This window comes from Lipophrys pholis (assembly GCF_963383615.2).
Source record: "Lipophrys pholis genome assembly, chromosome: 14".
Taxonomy (NCBI): Eukaryota; Metazoa; Chordata; class Actinopteri; order Blenniiformes; family Blenniidae; genus Lipophrys; species Lipophrys pholis.
The window spans coordinates 21,304,481-21,324,134 of NC_137633.1; the positions used below are offsets into that span (position 1 = coordinate 21,304,481).

Below are 19,654 nucleotides of genomic sequence, written 5' to 3' on the forward strand. Positions count from 1 at the left end.
GTGTGAGATCAAATTTTACATCAGGTGAAATTGAGCATCAGACTAAGGAAACACATATCCAATCTCATGAATTCAATTTCAGATTATGTTCTTCCACATTCAGGTTGTGGTGGCTGGTGACTTGTTTTGTATTTCATCACCGACCTGTCGTCGGTACGTGAGCTGCGTCTCCTGCTCGATTTCCGAGTCCATCTCAGGCACATCCGACTGATCAGAGTCTGACTCCTCGCTGTTGGAGTCTGCCAAGGTCTCTGCAGGCAGAATCAAGGTTACATCACAGCTCGCAGGCAGGAGCCTCCCCTGCTTCTAAATCAGACAAACATCCCACCACACACACGGTAAATTCAAAAAAACTCCTAACTTTTATAGTGGGAGTGAGGGTGGATCATGTAATAATACTACCACCTCTTCTATTTATTGTGCTGCCGTGTCTCACTGTGACAACGCTTGTGACAAATGTATGAAAATGCTGACGCGGCACTGCGAAAGCCTCGCCAAGACGGGGCAATAACCAGAACTGGCAGCTAAAGGCGGCAACTCAGAAGATGCATTAGGAAAATTAAAAAGAAAGGCAGTTCGTATGTAGTTTAATTTCAGAAGGCACAAGTGCACCGTGTCAGAGGAGAAGAAATATGACTTGGAAATGACAACGCAATTATACTTTCCGAGCTTCATTTACTTTTATTGGATTTGTCTTAATTAATGCAAAGGCCGTTCCTCCATGCAACATCACAGACGTTATAGAAGGATGGAAATAAAGGAAATGGAGTTGATTGCTCTCTGCGGGTTCATCACATCGAGTTCACGAGGCCAGTAGGAGCAGCGTTATGTAACAGGAAGCGACATCCTTGAAAGCTTTCATCGGTAACAAAGAAACGTGATTTCTTTTCATGTGCTGACTTGAGCAGAGTAACAGAAGTTCTCCTCATACGGTGATACAGGAATATAGAAGGCAGCCATGTAATCCTTGTTTCAGTCATTCATACTCGCTCATGTGAAAGTCCTGTGGGGTGAGTTTGTTATGAATGGAGGAGCTGTATAAACTGCATAGCTTCCATAGTTTTTACTTTTAAATACTTTCTTATTGAAACAAATGTACAAATGTAGCCGGTAATCCCTGAAAAGATATTTAAGATTTTTGAACAATAATTTCTTCACGTAGAATATTAAGTAGACTTTTTATTTTTTTTTAATTAAAAGAAAACAACAAAAAACCTTCACTTAGCTTAATTAGATGTCTTGTTGGCAGGAGCCACAGATTTTGTGAAAAAAGTAATATCAGTAATGTAAGTCAACATCTCCACTAAGATGCAGCACTGCAATATTTCTAAATGGATGAATCAGTCGTACAACCTGCATTTTCGGAATCCTTACGTTACAGTAAGTCATGTGAAAAAACACGGATCAGACAATACATTATGAACACTGACAGATGAGATGAATAACATTCATTAGTCCTGTTTTGTGGAACCTGTGTGGGAGAAATGAACGAACAAATCCACATTTTGTCCTCAAATTTGAAGTTAGAAGAAAAAGACGGGATCTTTTAAGGAAGGAGTGTCAAACGCATTTTAGTTTAGGTGCCACAAAAGACACACTTTCATCTTGAGTGGGTTGGACCAGTATAATAATAATCTTTAAATCTAAACTTTTTCTTACGGGTGTTAAAAAACCTGGTGCCAGATATCACAGCACACCTTCAGAATCCTCTCGTCCATTGGTCAGGACTGTTGTGGAATCTACACAATGTTAAACAGTAGGGCTGCACAATATAATGCAAAATGATATCAAAACACAATATCCGTAACAGCAATGAATTATGTTTTACTACACTTTGCATTCATGCTCTGCATGTTGACATTTAACCGATCAGAAGGCGCCCTACTGCCCAAGATGCCATCCACTAAGTAGATGTGAAATCAAGAAAACAGCCCAATCATAACTGGTGTAAATTCGGCAAAAGAGAAAGAAGACATTAGCATCATCTGCCTAAGTGTCTGTATTTAACAGAGATCACCGTGTTCGCAATGCTCTATTATCACATATATCATGTCTACTTTGTGCTGTGTCGTAACAGCCAGGTAGTCCTAATGTTGTGGCTGAGCGGTGTAAGTACTGAAAGCGATTGGTCTCACCTTGTGGTGCTATGTGCAGAGCTTCTTTGGACTTTCTTTCAGGAACAAACTTCCACTGGAACACCGAGTGATCTGCACCACCGATGGTTATGACCCACTGGTAGTCATGTGACCATCTGGCGTTGGTTATGTGCGCTGAGTGACCTAAATACTTTTTAAATTTTGCACCTGAAATCAAGAGGAATTAAATCAAGGACACTTATCTTGATGTTCTTGAATGTCAGTCATTCACATTATTCGTTAAGGTCAACAATACCTTTTTTTACACACGGATATCGTAAAAGTTTGACTAATCCATAGTCGTCGGCTGTTACTAAGACTTGATTGTTGAAATTGGCATCCACGGAGTTGATGTCATTGATATCTGAGTATTTGGGCCATATTCCGTTAACCTCAGGGCCCAAGACGCACGTCCATGAAGCCCACTGCACCAGCTTCAGCTCCTCCCTGTTGGTCACCTCCTTCCCACCTCAACAAAGGACACAAACGTTTCATCTCACACATTTGATCCTGGAAATATCATTCATCTTTAGACACAGAGCAGATGCCTCTTTGCTTACTTGGCATCCGGTAGAAGAGCCTCCTGCCGCTGCCGTCGTTGGTCTGCAGGTACTTGCTGTCCGTGGACCAGTCCATGTGTGTGATGAAGCTGTTGGAGCCGATGCACTCGCCTACTTTCTTGTACCGTTGCACGACACCGTAGACGTCCACAGAGTTATCGTTTGAGCCGACGGCTAAGTGCCCCCCGTCAGGGGAGTACTTCAGCTCGTGGATGGCCTCTTTCCTGTCCTTGATGTGGACCACCTCAGTCATGTCTCTGGAGGGAAGCAGAGAAAGCACAGAATGATCGAGCCCTTCACTGCAGCCTCATTCCCCTTTTTTGAATTGTGTGCCCACCTGACTCTTAGAACGGTGAAGGATCCATCCTTCATTCCCAGCGCCAGGTGAATACCGTCAGTGCTCACAGCCGCACAGCGAATGGGCTCCTCCATGTTACAGCGAGCTATCAGGGCGTGATCTATAAGGCTCCATATCCTTTTGACACGGAAAAGAGAGAAGTGAAGCAGTGATAGAGATATATTTATTGGAAGAACAACGAACAAACAAGTCTACATGTCAAATAACAGGGAGCAATTATGTTTGTGGTCTGTTTAATGAGTTTGTTTTATGATCATATTGATCATGTAAAATGTATCATCATTTTTGTATAATGTAGTATAAGGAAACACAAATCTGCCATAAGAATATGACCACCGGTCTATAGTGGAGGTGCAACATACACAGCAAAATAAAAAGCAATACATAAATTTATGCATGGAAATATGGGTAGATGCTGTTTCTGTAAGATTTAGATTATTAAATAACCGTTGTCGGAGGACGGGTAGATTGGTCTTTGTTTAGTCCCTAATCTTTGACCTGTCTGGCAAGGCTGACCCTACCAGGACCTCAAGAGGTCTAGCAAGCAGAGCTCTCAGGCTCCTTGGGGCACACAAGCCTCCCCACAACATCAAGATGCCGATTTAATCGGGGAGCTACCCACATTTCACACTAAGAGCCTTCATTGAATTCTGCGCATCTTTTGGTCCCAAACCATTTCAAACAAAGAATCAGTGGCGACCATCTTAATGAGGCGCTGGAGGTGGACTGGGCTTGTCACCCTTCAAGAAACCTCCCTCGTTAAAAACTGTCTTACGCTGGACACCAGAAGGAAGCGAAGGAGGGGTCGTCTGGAGATCACATGGCGGCAGACGGTAGAGAAAGAAATGCAACAGATGGGAAAGACCCAGAGCAACGTTTCAGTCATGGTGAAGGACCAACAGAAGTGGAGGGATTATGTTGCTTCCCTGCCTGCCACTCGACACAATGGCCATGAGTGAGTAGGATATCCATGGAACATGGTTTTAATTTAATAAAAAAAAAACAACCTCACATTTTGGAGAATAAATTAGGATAAAAAAAAGTGTAAACAAAGAATCATGACAAATATTTGGATATTTGCTCCCTTAGAGCTTTTTGGTTCTATATCAATGTGAAATCGCCAAAGTTCCATGAAATGACAAAAATCTATTTAAAATACTGGTGGTCGCCAGCGAGAAAGCAATCAGGAGAAATTGGGGAAAAGAAGCACGATCGATAAAAGATCAGTAGCTAAAGATCATGGAAGAAATCTTCTTAATGGAAAAATTAAAACCCACACTCAGACTGCAAGAAGCACAACTGCAAAATAAAATGGATGAAATGGAGTGTACACAGGACTGAAAAGGACAGTATGGAATCATGAATAAAACTGTCTTTAATATGAAAGTTTTTCTCGTGACTTTGGTTCTTTGGTTTGTATCTATGTTTTATATGAATTATTTATTTTTTAAAGAAAGTTTTAAAAGTCCCATAATATCGAGTAATCACTACCAGAGGGAGTGGTTATTTCCCCGCATGACATCATGAAGGGAAAATGTCTGATTTGCCTATACGAGCACACATTTGCAAAAAAGTGGAGAAAGCAAGTGAAGGAGATGACAGACTTTCTTCACTTCTGGGGCCTTATGCACAGGCTATGGGGGCACATATTACTGTTGGAAAACCAGTAGAAAGGGAATTTTGCAGAATATGCAGACCTTTGAATGTAAAAAAAAAGAAGAAGAACAAAGAAAAACCCTGATACAGTTTAGAGCGGGCGTCACCTCACTGAGCGGTCGTCACTTCCTGTCATGGCCAGCGGCTTGGTGGGGTGAACGGCCAGCGCCCAGAGCTCGCCCTCACAGTGACCCTGCATTATGAGGAAAGGCTTGTTGCGGTCGTGGACCACCACCTCGAAGATCTCGCTGTCCTGTGTGCCCACTAAGATGTGATCTCCTCTCCAGCACACGCTGCGCACAGACAACCCTGTCAAACACACAAACACACACACACACACACACACACACAAAAGGTGAGGTACGCGATTAAAAAAATAACACAAGACAACAAAAATAACAGGCAAGCCTGAAAGCAGACAGATGTTTCTCACTTTAACAATCGTTTATAAAGACACGACAGGGATACTGAAGACAGGAGGTGATAATAGCCATCTGCAGGGTGGGGACGGAGATTTTAACAAGAAATACAAAGACGGCACATGTTTTCAAGCTGATCTGGAACTGACTTTTGGTAATACAAGATGTGATGCAGGATGCATGTGCTGTATACATACAGTGCCATGCAAAAGTCCGAGCCACCCCGTGGATTTGCAGCGGTACACAAGATGAATTACAAATATTCATATTACTATAACAAAGTTGGCCACTTACACTTTTATGAACATATTTTTAACGTGTGTCATTGAGCTCAAACTTAAGCATAGTTTAACAGAAAAATATCAGCTTTACATCCACATACTTTATTTTTATGTACTTTATTCTTTGGTTTTACTTGGGGAATGTGAGACACTTATTTAGAATTAATCAAATGGCAGGTATTGACAAGGAAATTGAATGGAATTGGAAAGAAACTAATACTTTCATTAGTTCATGAAAGGAATACTTGTACCTTTTTAACATAATTTATATTTTTCAATATTTTACAACAGTACTTTTTGAGTACTTTAAGCTTGAGTACATATCGTCAGTATGTTCCTATCTTAGTTCAGTCTCAGCAGATTTATTCTTTGGTTTAATGTTTTCATGAGGATAGTCTGTTTGATTCATTACAGTATTGCTATACTCTTGTAATTTGAATGATCAGATTTTTAAAAAAAATATACAGTCTGCAAGTATTTTGCAGTAAATTTAATTTCAAAGTTTCATCAATTTCCATGAAGTATGAATACATTAATTTCTTTTATTATTCTTGTAATAATATTTTTATCATCCAGGTATCTCCCTCCTGCATCCTTTTAATTGATGATAAATATCTTGAACATGAGTGCATGAACGCAATGTTAGAGTGGCTTCATATCAATTAGTAGTTTTTTGTGTTTGTGCACACAGATTGCATTAAACACTGAGAACCTTTGCACGGGACTGTAGGTAAAGAAAATGTTTGTATACGGCACGAGCTCACTAACAACAAGAGGAACAGCAGAACAATGTGGGGACTGCTACAAACAGACTGACATGGCTGATAACTCCGCCCTCCGTGACTTTACCCACCTCGGCTATTTTCACCTCTAGCTACTGTTAGGTCGGAGATTACAAGTTAAGAAGATGGAAAGAATAGAAAAGAAGAAGAAAATGTTAGTAAGATGAACAGAAAAGTTGTTTTGTACATCTGTACAGTGCTCACTGAGACTCAAGAAACCACAAGTCGGCCTGCAGAGAGTTTGGCATCACCTTTATATCCTTGGTCTGTTTCCCTGAGATCAATGACAGTAATTGGTTTGAAGTTGAGATCCCACAGCCGGACGCAGCCGTCCCGGCCCCCGGTAGCGAAGCCCTCTTCACAGGCATTCATGCTGAAAATCCCTGACTGGAGGAAACGACAGGCTGTCAGTGAGGATCTGCACAGTAAATGAGCAACGACAGGACAGAGCGCGGCTACATGCCGCACAGTGCTGCTGCTCAGCCAGGCATTTGTTTAACAAGGCTTTCACAATCACGGACCTGCTGCTGCATCCTCAAGATAAGGATGCAGAACGGAGGGTGTCATATTTGTTTGTATTATTACAGGGAAGTGCTAGTGATGGCTTCATTAGTCTAAGAGGTACAGTATGCACAGCGAGGGTTGCTTGTTAAAGCTCGAGTGAAACCCTGGCAGTACAAAAGCAGGAATGAACAAGTACTGTAGTTATTATCCCCTCCCCCATTCGCCTGTCCCCTCACCCAGCTGTTGATCCCATAGATATCATTTAATCCTGTGGAGCAAAGGCTTGATCCTTTCTCTACTGAGCAGAATCAAATGAAGCCAGCATGCGTCGCTTTGAAGAACTCTGTGATTTTCACTACATGCTTCCAGTGTAATTCTTCTGCATACAGTGTGGCAGGTGGGTTCTTAGCCAAGGAGCACAGACCATCCTAATCTTTTAAACTCACCCCATGAGCTCCTTGCACCGTCCTCATCAGGTTGATCCCCTTCCACACGTAGATGTCGCCGTTCAAGGCACCTGAATACGTGACTTCGTCCTTGGCGCAGGCGAGGCAGAGGATGGTTTGGAGATCCCCGGTTTTGCCGAAAACCCCACGTTTGGGCGTGAGAGCATTACCGCATAAGCTCCAAAACTGCAAACACAAACAGGAAGAGTCAAAGAGTATGGTGGCTAATAATCCCCCGTGTAATCCTGTCCTGAAAGAGCAAATAGACAATTAGGCAGCAGTAAGGATAAAGAGAGTGAAACATAATCAAGTCATTTATGGTGTGACACACATACAGACTGAGTTAGAAACAGCACACACAGAGACCTTCGGGAACAAAAAAAGAAGCAAAGTGAAATTCAACCCCCCCCCATTTTTTTTTCACGTGATACTGGGAACTCTTGCTGGGGGTCAGTGCTGTAACCACCTGATCAAAATGCACAGACACACATGCGCACGCACGCATACACACAGGCTCATTATTTATGAACAAGGTCATTGGGATGCACGAGCACGGCCTTGTCTGAGGGCAAAATCCATCAAACGGAGGAGGAGAGAGCGAAAAAGAGACGGTCTGTCTGCATGGAGATGAGATCACGGGGACAAAGCTCACGCATGGCGTCTCGAATGCTGGGACGCCGCCGTCGGCACGCGAAGCCGAGACACATTCCTCACTGGCAAGAAGCGAGAAGATGGCAGGCCATTTCTGGAGGATTTACCTTTACATTGTTTGATATTTGGTTCAATACAGGTCACAAAGCATATACCTCAGCTATGATACTGGAGGAGCATTATGTTCAATAACCCAAGTATATTTGTGCATTAGCTTCATAGACACCAACAGCACAAACAAATGAGCTTCTTGACAGCATCAGCCTGTCACACCATCACTAACACCTACCGCCCTGACTGATAGAGCGGCTGCTAACAGAAAGGATCGATTATCAGAGTCAGGCATCACAGGCTCAGATACAGCCCTGCCACCCAACATCTGAGTCCTGTACACACCTCCACAGGACAGGATTCCTCCAAACTAGATGTCTTGACTGAGATTTGAACGAGCATTTGCATGAGCTCCAGCTTACATACGGGGGTCGGGCTTGAAGGTTAAGCAGGGAACATCACAGGTGTGTGTGTGTGTGTGTGTGTGTGTGTGTGTGTGTGTGTGTGTGTGTGTGTGTGTGTGTGTGTGTGTGTGTGTGTGTGTGTGTGTGTGTGTGTGTGTGTGTGTGTGTGTGTGTGTGTGTGTGTGTGTGTGTGTGTGTAATCTGGGAAGGTGGATATGAAGGGTGAAGTCTGTCAAGAGCGAGGGTTGGTGAAAACAGCGGTGGGAGGGGGGCTTTTTGTGGCCCAGCCTGTTGCAGTGGCGGCGGGGATGGATGAGGCGTGACTGCACAGCCCTCCCTGCCCGCAACTGATAAGGCAGCGAGACATGGGCGCTGGCTAATCCCCACGCTGCTGAAATACTGAGAGGAGACGAGATGCTGGAGGGGTTTACGGTGAAGCCAGGAGCCGGAGAGAAAGGTGGAGACGACGCTGCTCTGAGACGAGCTGCTTATCAATGCCTCCCTCTCTGAATAACCTTTGCATTTCTTCACTGTCTTCCAGACATCCCTCAGCGCGGCGGAGGCTTCTCCTCTTAACGCTGGATTAGTGCTTTGTCATTAGCTCGGTTACCTCCACCGTCAAAAGCTTTTAGCTTTAATTAACTCAGAACGGGCCCGCGATGCATCAGCTACTGCACTGCAGCACACCACACAGCCCTCGTCTCACTCACGACATTCCTCCTCGTCAGACTGCACAGAGCCCGAACGGTGTCAGAGCGCTAACTGCTGCACGAGCAGAGGTCAAACGTTTGGCAGCCTGCAGAGCTGAAAACGAGACGAGGAGCCACTGGCTTTTCTGGAAGCAGATTCCCTCAAAGCTGCTGTCATCCATGTACAGCGTGTCAGACTGAGGCTCACCTCTGAGATAAAAATGGGCTTTGTAATGCACAAACACTCGAACAAGGCCTCCTTCTGGGGCACAAACAGCTCCATCCAGCTACATACCTACATCGTTGGCACATTTATGAGGTATTTGACAGAATATCTATCAATTTAGGATTAGGGGCATATTTGTTTTGCATAAAGTTTCCACCTCTGAGTCTAGTTCTGCAGGTTTCTTCCTGTTAAAGGAAGTTTTCTTTCCCCTGTCTCCTCTGTTTGCTCATGTGAAATTGGTTTTTCTCTGTCAAAGACCTTGAAATGGCTGTGTTGTATTCAGTGCTATTGAAATGGAATAAAATTGAATTGAATTACAACTCTGTTAGAGTGTTACCTGTTTATAAGCAGTTTAGCTGCTATCGTGATTGAAATTTGGTGCAAGATTTTATTTCTGCTGAGAAAAATATATCCCATAAACACCTGCTACTGGAAGCACCTATACTGTTTTCTGACTGGCAATATTGTGACGAAATGGAATGCTGCAATAATTGTTTTTCCAAAGAATTCAGTAATGGCAGTTTGAATTTGGAGGCAAACTGAATCAGTATAATGTTCCTTTCTTGTAAAATCAATAAGAAAACATAATGCAAGTGAAGCACTTTGTCGTCTTCCATACATCCATAGTAACTTGTAATAAAAATTTATTTTGTAACGAACCATGCAAGATACAATAGATTTTCCCAATTTGGTGCACCGGCATTAACAGTTATGATGACACATCAGCTCTAAAAAGCGTAACCGAGACATCAGCTAACTGGAAGTCATCTTTTTTGGTGTCTGGGAGCTGAAGTGACAAAAGACCCGCCCACCTGACACCCTGAAAACTGCCCTGAGTTTACCCTCAGGACACTGACCTGCTACTTCAACATGGCTGCTCTCAGAGTGACATGTATGAATCATACATGTAGATATGTTACAGTGCTTCTATGCATTTAAGTTACACTGGACACTCCTCTGAACGCAGCCATGGCGTTACCTGACTATCAGTAGAATGGTACAATCTGAATTACGAACGTGAATGAAAATAATATACCACATTTCCTTCACGACGACGGGATAACTTCATACACTGTAGCAGAGCTGTGTGTAATAGCCATTGAAGAGGATAAAAAAAACATCCTCAGTAAAACATTTCTTCTGTGAACATCTTTGAGCAGCCATGTTGAAGTAATAGTAGTAGGTCAGTACCCTGAGGGTAAACCTGGGGCAGCTTACAGTATCCTAACTTTACCCTCAGGATAGAGGGTGGGTAGGGGGTGCATGGGGGGGTGGGGGGTGGGGGGGTGGGTTCTACAGCACATAAACAGGCTCAGAATCACAAGTTCAGGGGCACCTGGCAGGCAGCATGAATGACCGGACATCACACACAGCTTTGTATCTGTGTCACCATATAGATAATTATAATTAAATACGAAACTCAGGCAAGTTGACTCTCACTGACCTGAAAACAAAGTGTGAGGACATCAACATGTCAAAGTAATAGCAAATGGTCACTATTTACTTTGTGAAGTTTGCATACTCTCCCTGCTCCAACGTCCACCCAGTCGTTTAAAAACATGCCTGTGAGAGAAAAAGAGGTTCTCTAAATTATTTCTAGGTTTAAATGTGTGTGTTAGAACTTTGATAGACTGGCGACATGTCCATTGTCTTAACCCAAATACAGAATATACTCCAGCCCCAATGGGCCAAACTTGGAGTATCTGTGTATAAAAGATGTATAAACTCTGTATTTTTACATATTTCTTCTGTGGTAGCTGGCAACCTTGAATTGAGGACCCCGGTGAAGATTTGGTAGATAAAAGGGTCAATGGATAATGGTTAATGAATATTTATATATTTATTACTTGGTCAGACTTTTGTCTAATAGAATAGAATATATTTGAATCTTGCATGTTTATTGTTATTGTACACAGTACAAGTACAATAGCAGGAAAGTAAACACACCTCATAAAGCTAATTGAAAAAGTATATAATTCCTTCCTTTTTTTAACACTGGCAAGTGACCATGAAAGTTCACTTCAAGATATTTAAAGTTTGGTTGAAAGAAGTCGATAGCAATTACAGAACATGTCACTTATTATTATTAAATGTATTTTCAGGATGGCACAAGAGCATTGGGAAAGCTTTTTGAAGACATCAAGTGAGAAATTTTGAGGTTTTTCTTTTTAACTGTATGTCAAATTTGTTCAGTTTTACACTTTACGACAGATTTTTAAAAATTTGATATTAATAATATTTGTCATGTTTTACAATACTGAATCCAAAAAGTCACGAATATATTCTTTAACAAAACCAACAACCGTCTTGAAAAATCTCTAATGTTGAATTTTTTCATTGATACCTTAAAGGGTTAATAGGGAAACACACACCTCATAGGTATTGCTAAATATCATTGAATAGCTGTAAAACAAAACTCGTAAGCTAAGGCTTTACACTGTTTATTTTCATTAAAAGTTCTGGACGTCCGTATTATTTCCAAGCATTGAGCTGCAGCACAGTTCTTCAATCAGCCTCCTATCATTAGACAGATGAAGGAGAGATGCAACATGTGTGTGTGTGTGTGTGTGTGTGTGTGTGTGTGTGTGTGTGTGTGTGTGTGTGTGTGTGTGTGTGTGTGTGTGTGTGTGTGTGTGTGTGTGTGTGTGTGTGTGTGTGTGTGTAGTCGCTGAAGAAGAGCAAACTAATGTCTGAGTGGAACGAATGAAAACACACACATGTCGTGAGGAGGGGAGCGCTCTCGTTGCGGGGGTTGTGTTTTCCTCAGCCTGCTAGTGAGTGGATTACTGGGGCTAAATCTCCTGCATGCTCTGAGTGCTATAATCGCTGAGCGAGCACAGGCCGGGGGAGCAGATGTCACATGGTCTGCAGGGTGAAGGCTGGGGAATTATGTGGGACAATTGCTGGATTGCCTTGGCATCAGAAAACCAGTAGCGGGTACGGAGAAGGAGGAGGTGGGGACGGATTGAGTCGGGGGCGGGGGTGCAGCGGGTTTCTGTGTCATGGCGGTTGGAGGAAGAGTTCAGGAGGGAATTACTACTGAAGAGGAGGCCGGTCAAGCTGGATTGAGATGAGGGAGTTGTCAGCGATCCGTTACGCTACAGAGAAATTCGTCCAGTCGGCTCGCCCGCCTCCGACTGCATCCAACCGATTTGAGCATGCTGCAATGTTTAGTCTCACTGGGCCTGGAGGCAAATTTCAGAGAACAATTCATTCCTCTTACAGTGTTTTGGAAAAAAGGGGTCTCCTCTGTGGCTCTGAACACTACTACATTTCCCAGGGGAAGGCTCGGTGAAGACACCCTGCATTAACTCATTGAAGATTTATGAGCACTACTCTTCTGTGAAAAGGACTGATAGAGATAGGCCTGGGAAGGGAAGCCAGCACAGCTGCAGTTGGTGCAGGAGCGGGGTTTTAAAAAGCTGAATGAAGAGAGCTGAAAGAGGGAGCTGAGAAACAGAGTCACAACAGCCACCCCCCCCCCCCCCCCCCCCCCCCCCCCCCCCCCCCCCCCCCCCCACCACCAACCACCCCGCAAAGAAGACCATTTTCCTCTCCGCGGTGCAGATTACTACAAATTTGAGAGCAGAAACTGAGTCATTGCCTGTCCTACTTATGTTAAGTGTCTAATAACCATGGACTCTGGAATAAAATAAATTTGCATAGATCTATTTTAAGGCTTCGATATGGCCGTGATGGGAGCCAGCAGTTTCTTCAAACTTTCTTCAAATCGTTATCTGTTTTCTAGTATCATGAAAATGAAGCACAAGAAATTCACTCTGCAGGGCCGACCGTAAAATACTGCTCGTGAAATACTCTTTATTTTCAATATTTATTGAGGGGAAGTGAGAGATATCCCTTCCCCCCTTCTTGTTGACACATAAACCATCATCTGGTTAAATTCAATTCAATTCAATTCAATTCATTTACACCTAATCAACAATTTAAAATCCATAAAGAGGAGCAGACAAGCTCAGACATAGACACAATTAGAATAAATCGGGCAATTATATACCTAGAACAATAAAAAAAGTCTAAAAAAGAAGATTAAAATAACTACAAAACATCATCTCACTGTGATTAAAGCTTTTTCACCAACAGACAAGTCATATAAATATGTATTAAAATCTGACTAACGCTGTGTGAACCACTAACATCACGCCGTTATCTCTCAAGTTGCAAATTCCTCTGGATTTTCACATTGACAGATTTTTGGCTGTTCGGATCTGCAGAGAATAGAAAACCTTACTGAGCCTTATGGAAGGTGTGGACATACTTATATATTAGCCTACAACTGTCATACCTGTTAGGCTTCATTTATCTGACAACGTGAAAATGCATTGTTTTTGTGTTGCATGCACAACGAAGAACACGCTATAAACATTAACAATTGGAGTACACGGACATTCTCGTGGACAGCCGACCAAGTTGGATTGTTGTTGTAGTCACTGTCAATTATAAAACTACCAAGTTCCTGGAGAACGTGGACTGGGAGTCATGACACTCTGGAGGCTGCCATGTTTCGTACTGTCCATCTACTGAGCATGTGCAGAAGAACTATGTCCTACGGCCGTGGTGGACATCCACAGTGGCAGCGTTTCGAGAAAAGGGGCGTTTTCCACCTTGAGAGCCATTTTCAAAAAGTTGTGTTTTCAGTGGCTCCGCACACCGTTGTTTACGGTTTAAACAGACACTCAAAATGCAACAAAACATTTGCGTTTTCGCTTGAAAATGATTGTTTCCTATTGCTTTTTAAAGAAAAATTATGTTAACGTTACATTTGTTTGGATTAAAAGAAATGGTTCAACCCCAAGTTATTCCTTTTTTTTTTTTAAATCATCATTTATTCAAATAACTACAAGTAATAAGTCTTATCCTTCTCTGTTTGTTGAGAGACACACACATACACGCCGACTGACAAGTTAAAGCAAGGGCGTCAACCGCAGGCCAAAACCAGCCCGCAAGAGACTCCAACTTGGACAAACCTTCAAGCAAATTGTCTAAATTTCAAAGAAACATTCCTTTTTTTTCAAACAAATTTCTGAAGAGTAGCGACACAAACCAAACACTGAGACCCGAGCTGAGATATCAGTGATGCTGCTATGAAAGAAAGCTACCTCGTTGCTTTCACACTAGCCTCAAAGCCGTGCTGCCAGGGGGAGTTAAAATAAAAAAATAAATAAATGCCTGATGCAACAGCTATAAGAGAAGTTTTTTGGGTATATCTAACTGTATTTTTGCACCAGAAGGTTTCATTAAATTTTACTTTATGTGGAGGTTATAGTCATTTGCAGTGGCAATTATATGGTTTTGTGAAAATATAGACATCGTTATCATGTATACTCTGCGCCATAACAAAGAAAAACTCTAAAGTAAAATTTTTAAGGTTACTATGGCACTTTCTTACCAGTCCGGCTCACCCAAGATGAAACTGGGTTGTAGGTGGCCTCTGAATTAGTGCCTACACTGATTTCGTGTAACAAATTAGCGTCGAACACATGATTTTCATCTGTAGCAGGTGGAGACATCCCACACATGCCCAGGAGGAACATGCAAACAGGTTCATAATCAGGATACTCTGTGAGGAAAACGTACCTTTATATGTTTGACACCACAGCTTACGAGCTTGCTCGGCTGGTACAAATCCCACGATATGTCGAATATCTGAGTGAAGGAAACATACAGGAGAATAGATATTAGAACTTGAGCAACATCACACGTAAAGACTTCTGATTAAATTTCTTACAATGAGAGGAAGTGTGCTCACACTTGCAGTGCAATGTGTGTGGGCAGAACTAGAAAACAACAGCTGCTTCTATTTCATCTTTAAAAACAAAAAAATATATTTTCCTTGGGTGTGCACCCTCCCAGACGGGCTCCGGAAGGCTCACAATCAATCAGGCCTAACTTGTTTGCGTCGCCCTTTGGGTGGCAGCTCCATTCTGGGGTTATAACTAATTGAAACGGTCGATACGCCGCCTGCGACGGCGACAGGGGAGGAAGAAAGTGTTTACCCTGTCTGTGTGGCCGGGGGCAGCCGCCAGGACCTTCCCTCTCCTCCAGTCCCACACACAGATTGTGTTTTTGGAGTCCAAACCCACAGACACCAGACACTGCGAAGAGAGCAAAGAAAATCGCAGATTGAAGCCACTCTGCTCTGTTGCACTAATCACCGCATAAAACAAGCCGAGCTACCTCCACAGTGGCATGAGGAGGCCACAATGAAGGGGCTAATAGCGGCCACGGAGCAGAAGTGAACAGTTGTCCAGCCCCTGGCCCTTCCAGTGAGCACATTAGAGAGCTTTTTTCGCTGGAGGAGCCTCCTATAGTTGGCTGAGTGAGTAGGCAGCAGCAGCAGTGGAGCAGAAGAGATGAGAGGAGCACTCATGGAAATCCTTCACCGCCGTGCAGCCTGCTTTTACAGGGACGAGGATGTCCTCTTTGATCCGCTGCTGATTCAGTCTGTGGCGATGCATAGAAGTCTCCGGTGGGGTGTTTGCAGTTTTGACTCAGTGTTTAAAAAGTAGGGTTTTTTTTAAGGGATGAGCAAAAAAAAAAAAAAAAAAGGCCCCGTGTGACGAAACCCAGTGAAATGGGGGCCTTGGAAAGTGCATCCAAACTTAAATAATTATTTTCACCGTGCCAGCAGTTTGGCTCTGGGGATGTTCTGTCCACTGGTCAATTGCAACTGCTGGATGGACTGGAAATGAATTTGTTAAACATTCATGGCCCCCTCAGGAAAACCCTTTCAACTTTCCTATAACGCAAAATATGAGCATTGATTGTAACAGTTATCTCTATTTTTTGCAGGGTTGGAAGTAATGGATTACAACTGATCCCCTTACTGTAATTAGAGAATGTTTGTTTATACTCTCTTACCGGTATTTACTTATTTATGCCATTTTACTCTAAGATAATTACAAGTTAAGGCATGTTAGACTCAGTTCATGGTTTCTTTTTTTCATTTTACATAGCAATCCTATTTTTTTTTTACATTTCCAGAGCTTTTAAAAAGTACAACAATAAATCAGCTCAAGCTTTTCATCTCAGACCATTAATATAGATTATCTCCCAAAAGTGAAACACATCTTTATTTGATATTTTACACGTTTTAAAAGGACACAACCCTCTTGAATAATAATGTCACTCCACGTAATACAATTTGTTTCTTTTAAAATCATGTCAGAATTGAGTACACCCTCAAATTCAAGTTAATTTTTAAACTGTTTTCTAAACAATTTTTTGATTTGAACGACAAGTTAACAGAACAGAAACTTTTACAATTTTGTTTTTCTTATTTCTGATGTCTAATTCTCAGTGTATGGAATGCCCTGTGTCAAAATCTCAGACTATACTGACAATTTGGTTCGTTTTTTGGGGCAAAATTCTTCAAATTATTAAAACTTTTTGAGCCACTAAGTTTACTCATTACTGCCTCATATCTACATCTATACTGTTGTAATGTACATTCAATTTATTTTCATGCTTGTCTAAGAAATGTGATTTGAATGCTTTTTGCAGTAAAACTGGATCTAACGCCTGCTGATGATAATACAAGAGAACATCCAAAAGATTACATGTATAAGTGATACTCTAGAGTAGTACTTCATTCACTTCCTATGAAACGCTTTTTTACAACAGTATTTTTAGTATATTTGATAAAACTTTAAGAATTCAACAGTAGTTGTATGCAAGTACAAATATTCAGAACTTTCTCCACCTTCCCTTTTTGTCAATTACTACACCTCATAATGAAATACCTAAAACAGATTCCTGAAACTTCTGTGTTTTTGTTTTTTTTTAATCTTTTTCATAGACAGACGGGGTCATGGCATCAGGGATTCCTCTGTATCCTTTGACTTCTGTTCCACAAATCGTGTGGGGGGGGGGGGGGGTAAATACAACCACTAAACTGAGAAGTGATGGAGTCTCCTCTGGCTTTAAACTCTGTCACTCTCCATCTAAATCCCCCGGCTCTCTACCCGAGCAGCAAAATAGCACAGGGTCATCTCCCTGTCTCTTTCTGCAAAATACAGGATGTGTAATTCAGCTCTGAAAGCTCCTACGGGAGGAAGAGCGAGACGTGGAAAGATAAAATAAAGTTAAAAAAAAAAAGCAGTAATGGCTCCGCACAGTATTGATTTTCATGGTCTAAATAAACACTGGGAGAGGCTGAAGTGTGCAAACATTAACTGTGGTGATTCTGCAGAGAGTTCGCTAAAGAGACAACATAAAAAGGCTAAAAAGGAGACTGTGTGTCAGTGCTTATAGATATGTGAATAACTAACAAAACGGTAAAACAGAATTAAATCCATTCAGTGGATTTAATTCTGTTTTACCGTTTTGTTAGTTTTGTTAGTTTTTATCTCCTTAAAGAACCAGTTGCTGCACCTTTTTTTTTTACCCAGCAAAATGTCGAAAACGTTTCCAGTCTCAATGTCGCCTTCCAGGTAATTTTGCTGTGTGTGTGTGTGTGTGTGTGTGTGTGTGTGTGTGTGTGTGTGTGTGTGTGTGTGTGTGTGTGTGTGTGTGTGTGGGTGTGTGTGTGTGTCTTTCAGAATCAGTTCAGCAGGTGAGTTGATACAAACTCAGTTCTGCTGTAGCACTCCTTCATTTCAGCTTTTCTGCATTCCCAGGAACTGATCGTTTCTGGCAGAACATTGAGAAAGAAAGTACAAAAATGTACACTGCTGTCGCACTTTAAAGTGATGCTCACATTTTCTACCTGTCATGTTAAATTAGTGTTAAATTAGTGTTGTTGTGTTTAACACCCTCACGTCAGCAGTACCACGACTGTGGTACAGATAATGATGCTCAGGCTCCGAAATATAGTTTTCAGGTGAATTTTGACTCAAATTGCTGTGAGTTGGTGGAACATTTGTGGATTAAACACAAGGTAGGAATTCAGTGAGATTCTAAATTGCTAATTTGCACATTTTCCTCATGTTTTTGTTTCTCCACCCAGCAGTGGGCCGGAGAAACAACTCATTCAGACAGTGGCTTCAGTGATATTGGTATTTTGTTTAACCAGAATCACAAAGTCTTTCAGTACCTGTCCCTCCAGGTCAAAGGCCAAGCAGGCGATGCCATGTGTGTGTACGTCCTTGAGGATGGACACGGTTTGCACAGTGTAGGAGTCCCACACACAGATGTAAGGCTCCTTGCCCACCTGTCCCGTGGCCACCAACACACGCTCGGGATGGAGTGCTAAACTGTACAGAGAGAAAAACCAGGACAGAAAACATCTGGTTAGCTTTTGCATGCTCGTGTGGAGTGTGTGTGTGTGTGTGTGTGTGTGTGTGTGTGTGTGTGTGTGTGTGTGTGTGTGTGTGTGTGTGTGTGTGTGTGTGTGTGTGTGTGTGTGTGTGTGTGCCGGGAGCGCACTAGGAGGGATTCACCCTCCCGGCAGAAACCACTGGGATGAGATGAACACATTAAGTCAGTGATGGCTCTGAACATGGAAGCAGAGGGGCAGCTTGACGAGGTGACATGGTTCAATTAACTCAGTCACGCTCAAAAGCGTGCACACACACACACACACACACACACACACACACACACACACACACACACACACACACACACACACACACACACACACACACACAGCCAGGCCTCATGCGTACCCACAGGCCGTTTCACCGAGAATGTAAAGCAACACTGGTGAATCTGTGAATTTCATCGCTCCTCTTTTATTATTTTCTAATTTCTCCTGCATTCCTTGAACTTCTCCCTGGCCTCCTCACCTCCTCTAATTCAAACAGGGTTTCCTCGCATCACCGGGCATACAGTATGTCTGTAACACTCTTACATAATCCCCCGTACTATTGCTCTTCCCTCCCCTCGGACCTCCCCCACCTACAATCTTTCCCACTCCACAGCTGAGCAACAGCCTGCTGCATAAAGCTGTCGCTCCCTCCCTCCCTCCCTCCCTCCCTCCCTCCCTCCCTCCACCACGCCATCCCTCCTCCTGATCCAGCCATCCTTTTAGCAAGCCCCGGTCACTCTTTCCCCTGCATCGTCTTGGCCTACATATTTCCTGTTGTGATGGAGCTCTCTCTATTAGAACCAGACAGCCCATTTTGCCAACTGCTCTGCAGTTTTGTTTTGTTTTTTTCTAAACCCGGTGTTTGTTTAGCCAGCAGCTTCACAAACAACCTGCTGAGTGAAAGCAGCTCACGACACGAGCGTTTTGTGTTCACTCTGCCACCTCTTCCCCTCGTCCTTCAAAGCTTCCAATGTCTGACCGGTGACACTTCATCCTCATTGGAGATGCACTGTCACCACACACTTGATGGGGCTCGGTGGCGTCGTGGGCAGAGGTGGGTTTGATGTGACAGGCTCTTCTCTCTCTCTCTCTCTCTCTCTCTCTCTCTCTCTCTCTCTCTCTCTCTCTCTCTCTCTCTCTCTGTTCTTCTGCTTCGCCACCTCCTCGGTCCAACCTCTCTCCAACCTGGCACATTTCTCATCTTACTTTTTATGAATTATATAA

At 42.8% G+C, this 19,654-nt stretch overlaps 1 protein-coding gene across 1 annotated transcript in view; it reads right to left on the reverse strand.

The window, feature by feature from the left end:
• Positions 1-19,654, reverse strand: part of eml5 (EMAP like 5) — a 52,567-nt gene that overhangs the window by 23,029 nt on the left and 9,884 nt on the right. The window contains exons 2-12 of the mRNA XM_080479429.1: positions 18,215-18,374; positions 15,177-15,275; positions 14,758-14,826; positions 7,142-7,327; positions 6,443-6,578; positions 4,817-5,018; positions 3,033-3,170; positions 2,696-2,952; positions 2,392-2,604; positions 2,136-2,303; positions 145-251 (exon numbers count right to left, since the gene is read on the reverse strand). Coding sequence (XP_080335555.1) covers positions 145-251; positions 2,136-2,303; positions 2,392-2,604; positions 2,696-2,952; positions 3,033-3,170; positions 4,817-5,018; positions 6,443-6,578; positions 7,142-7,327; positions 14,758-14,826; positions 15,177-15,275; positions 18,215-18,374 — 1,735 coding nt within the window. The remainder of the gene's footprint in view (positions 1-144; positions 252-2,135; positions 2,304-2,391; positions 2,605-2,695; positions 2,953-3,032; positions 3,171-4,816; positions 5,019-6,442; positions 6,579-7,141; positions 7,328-14,757; positions 14,827-15,176; positions 15,276-18,214; positions 18,375-19,654) is intronic.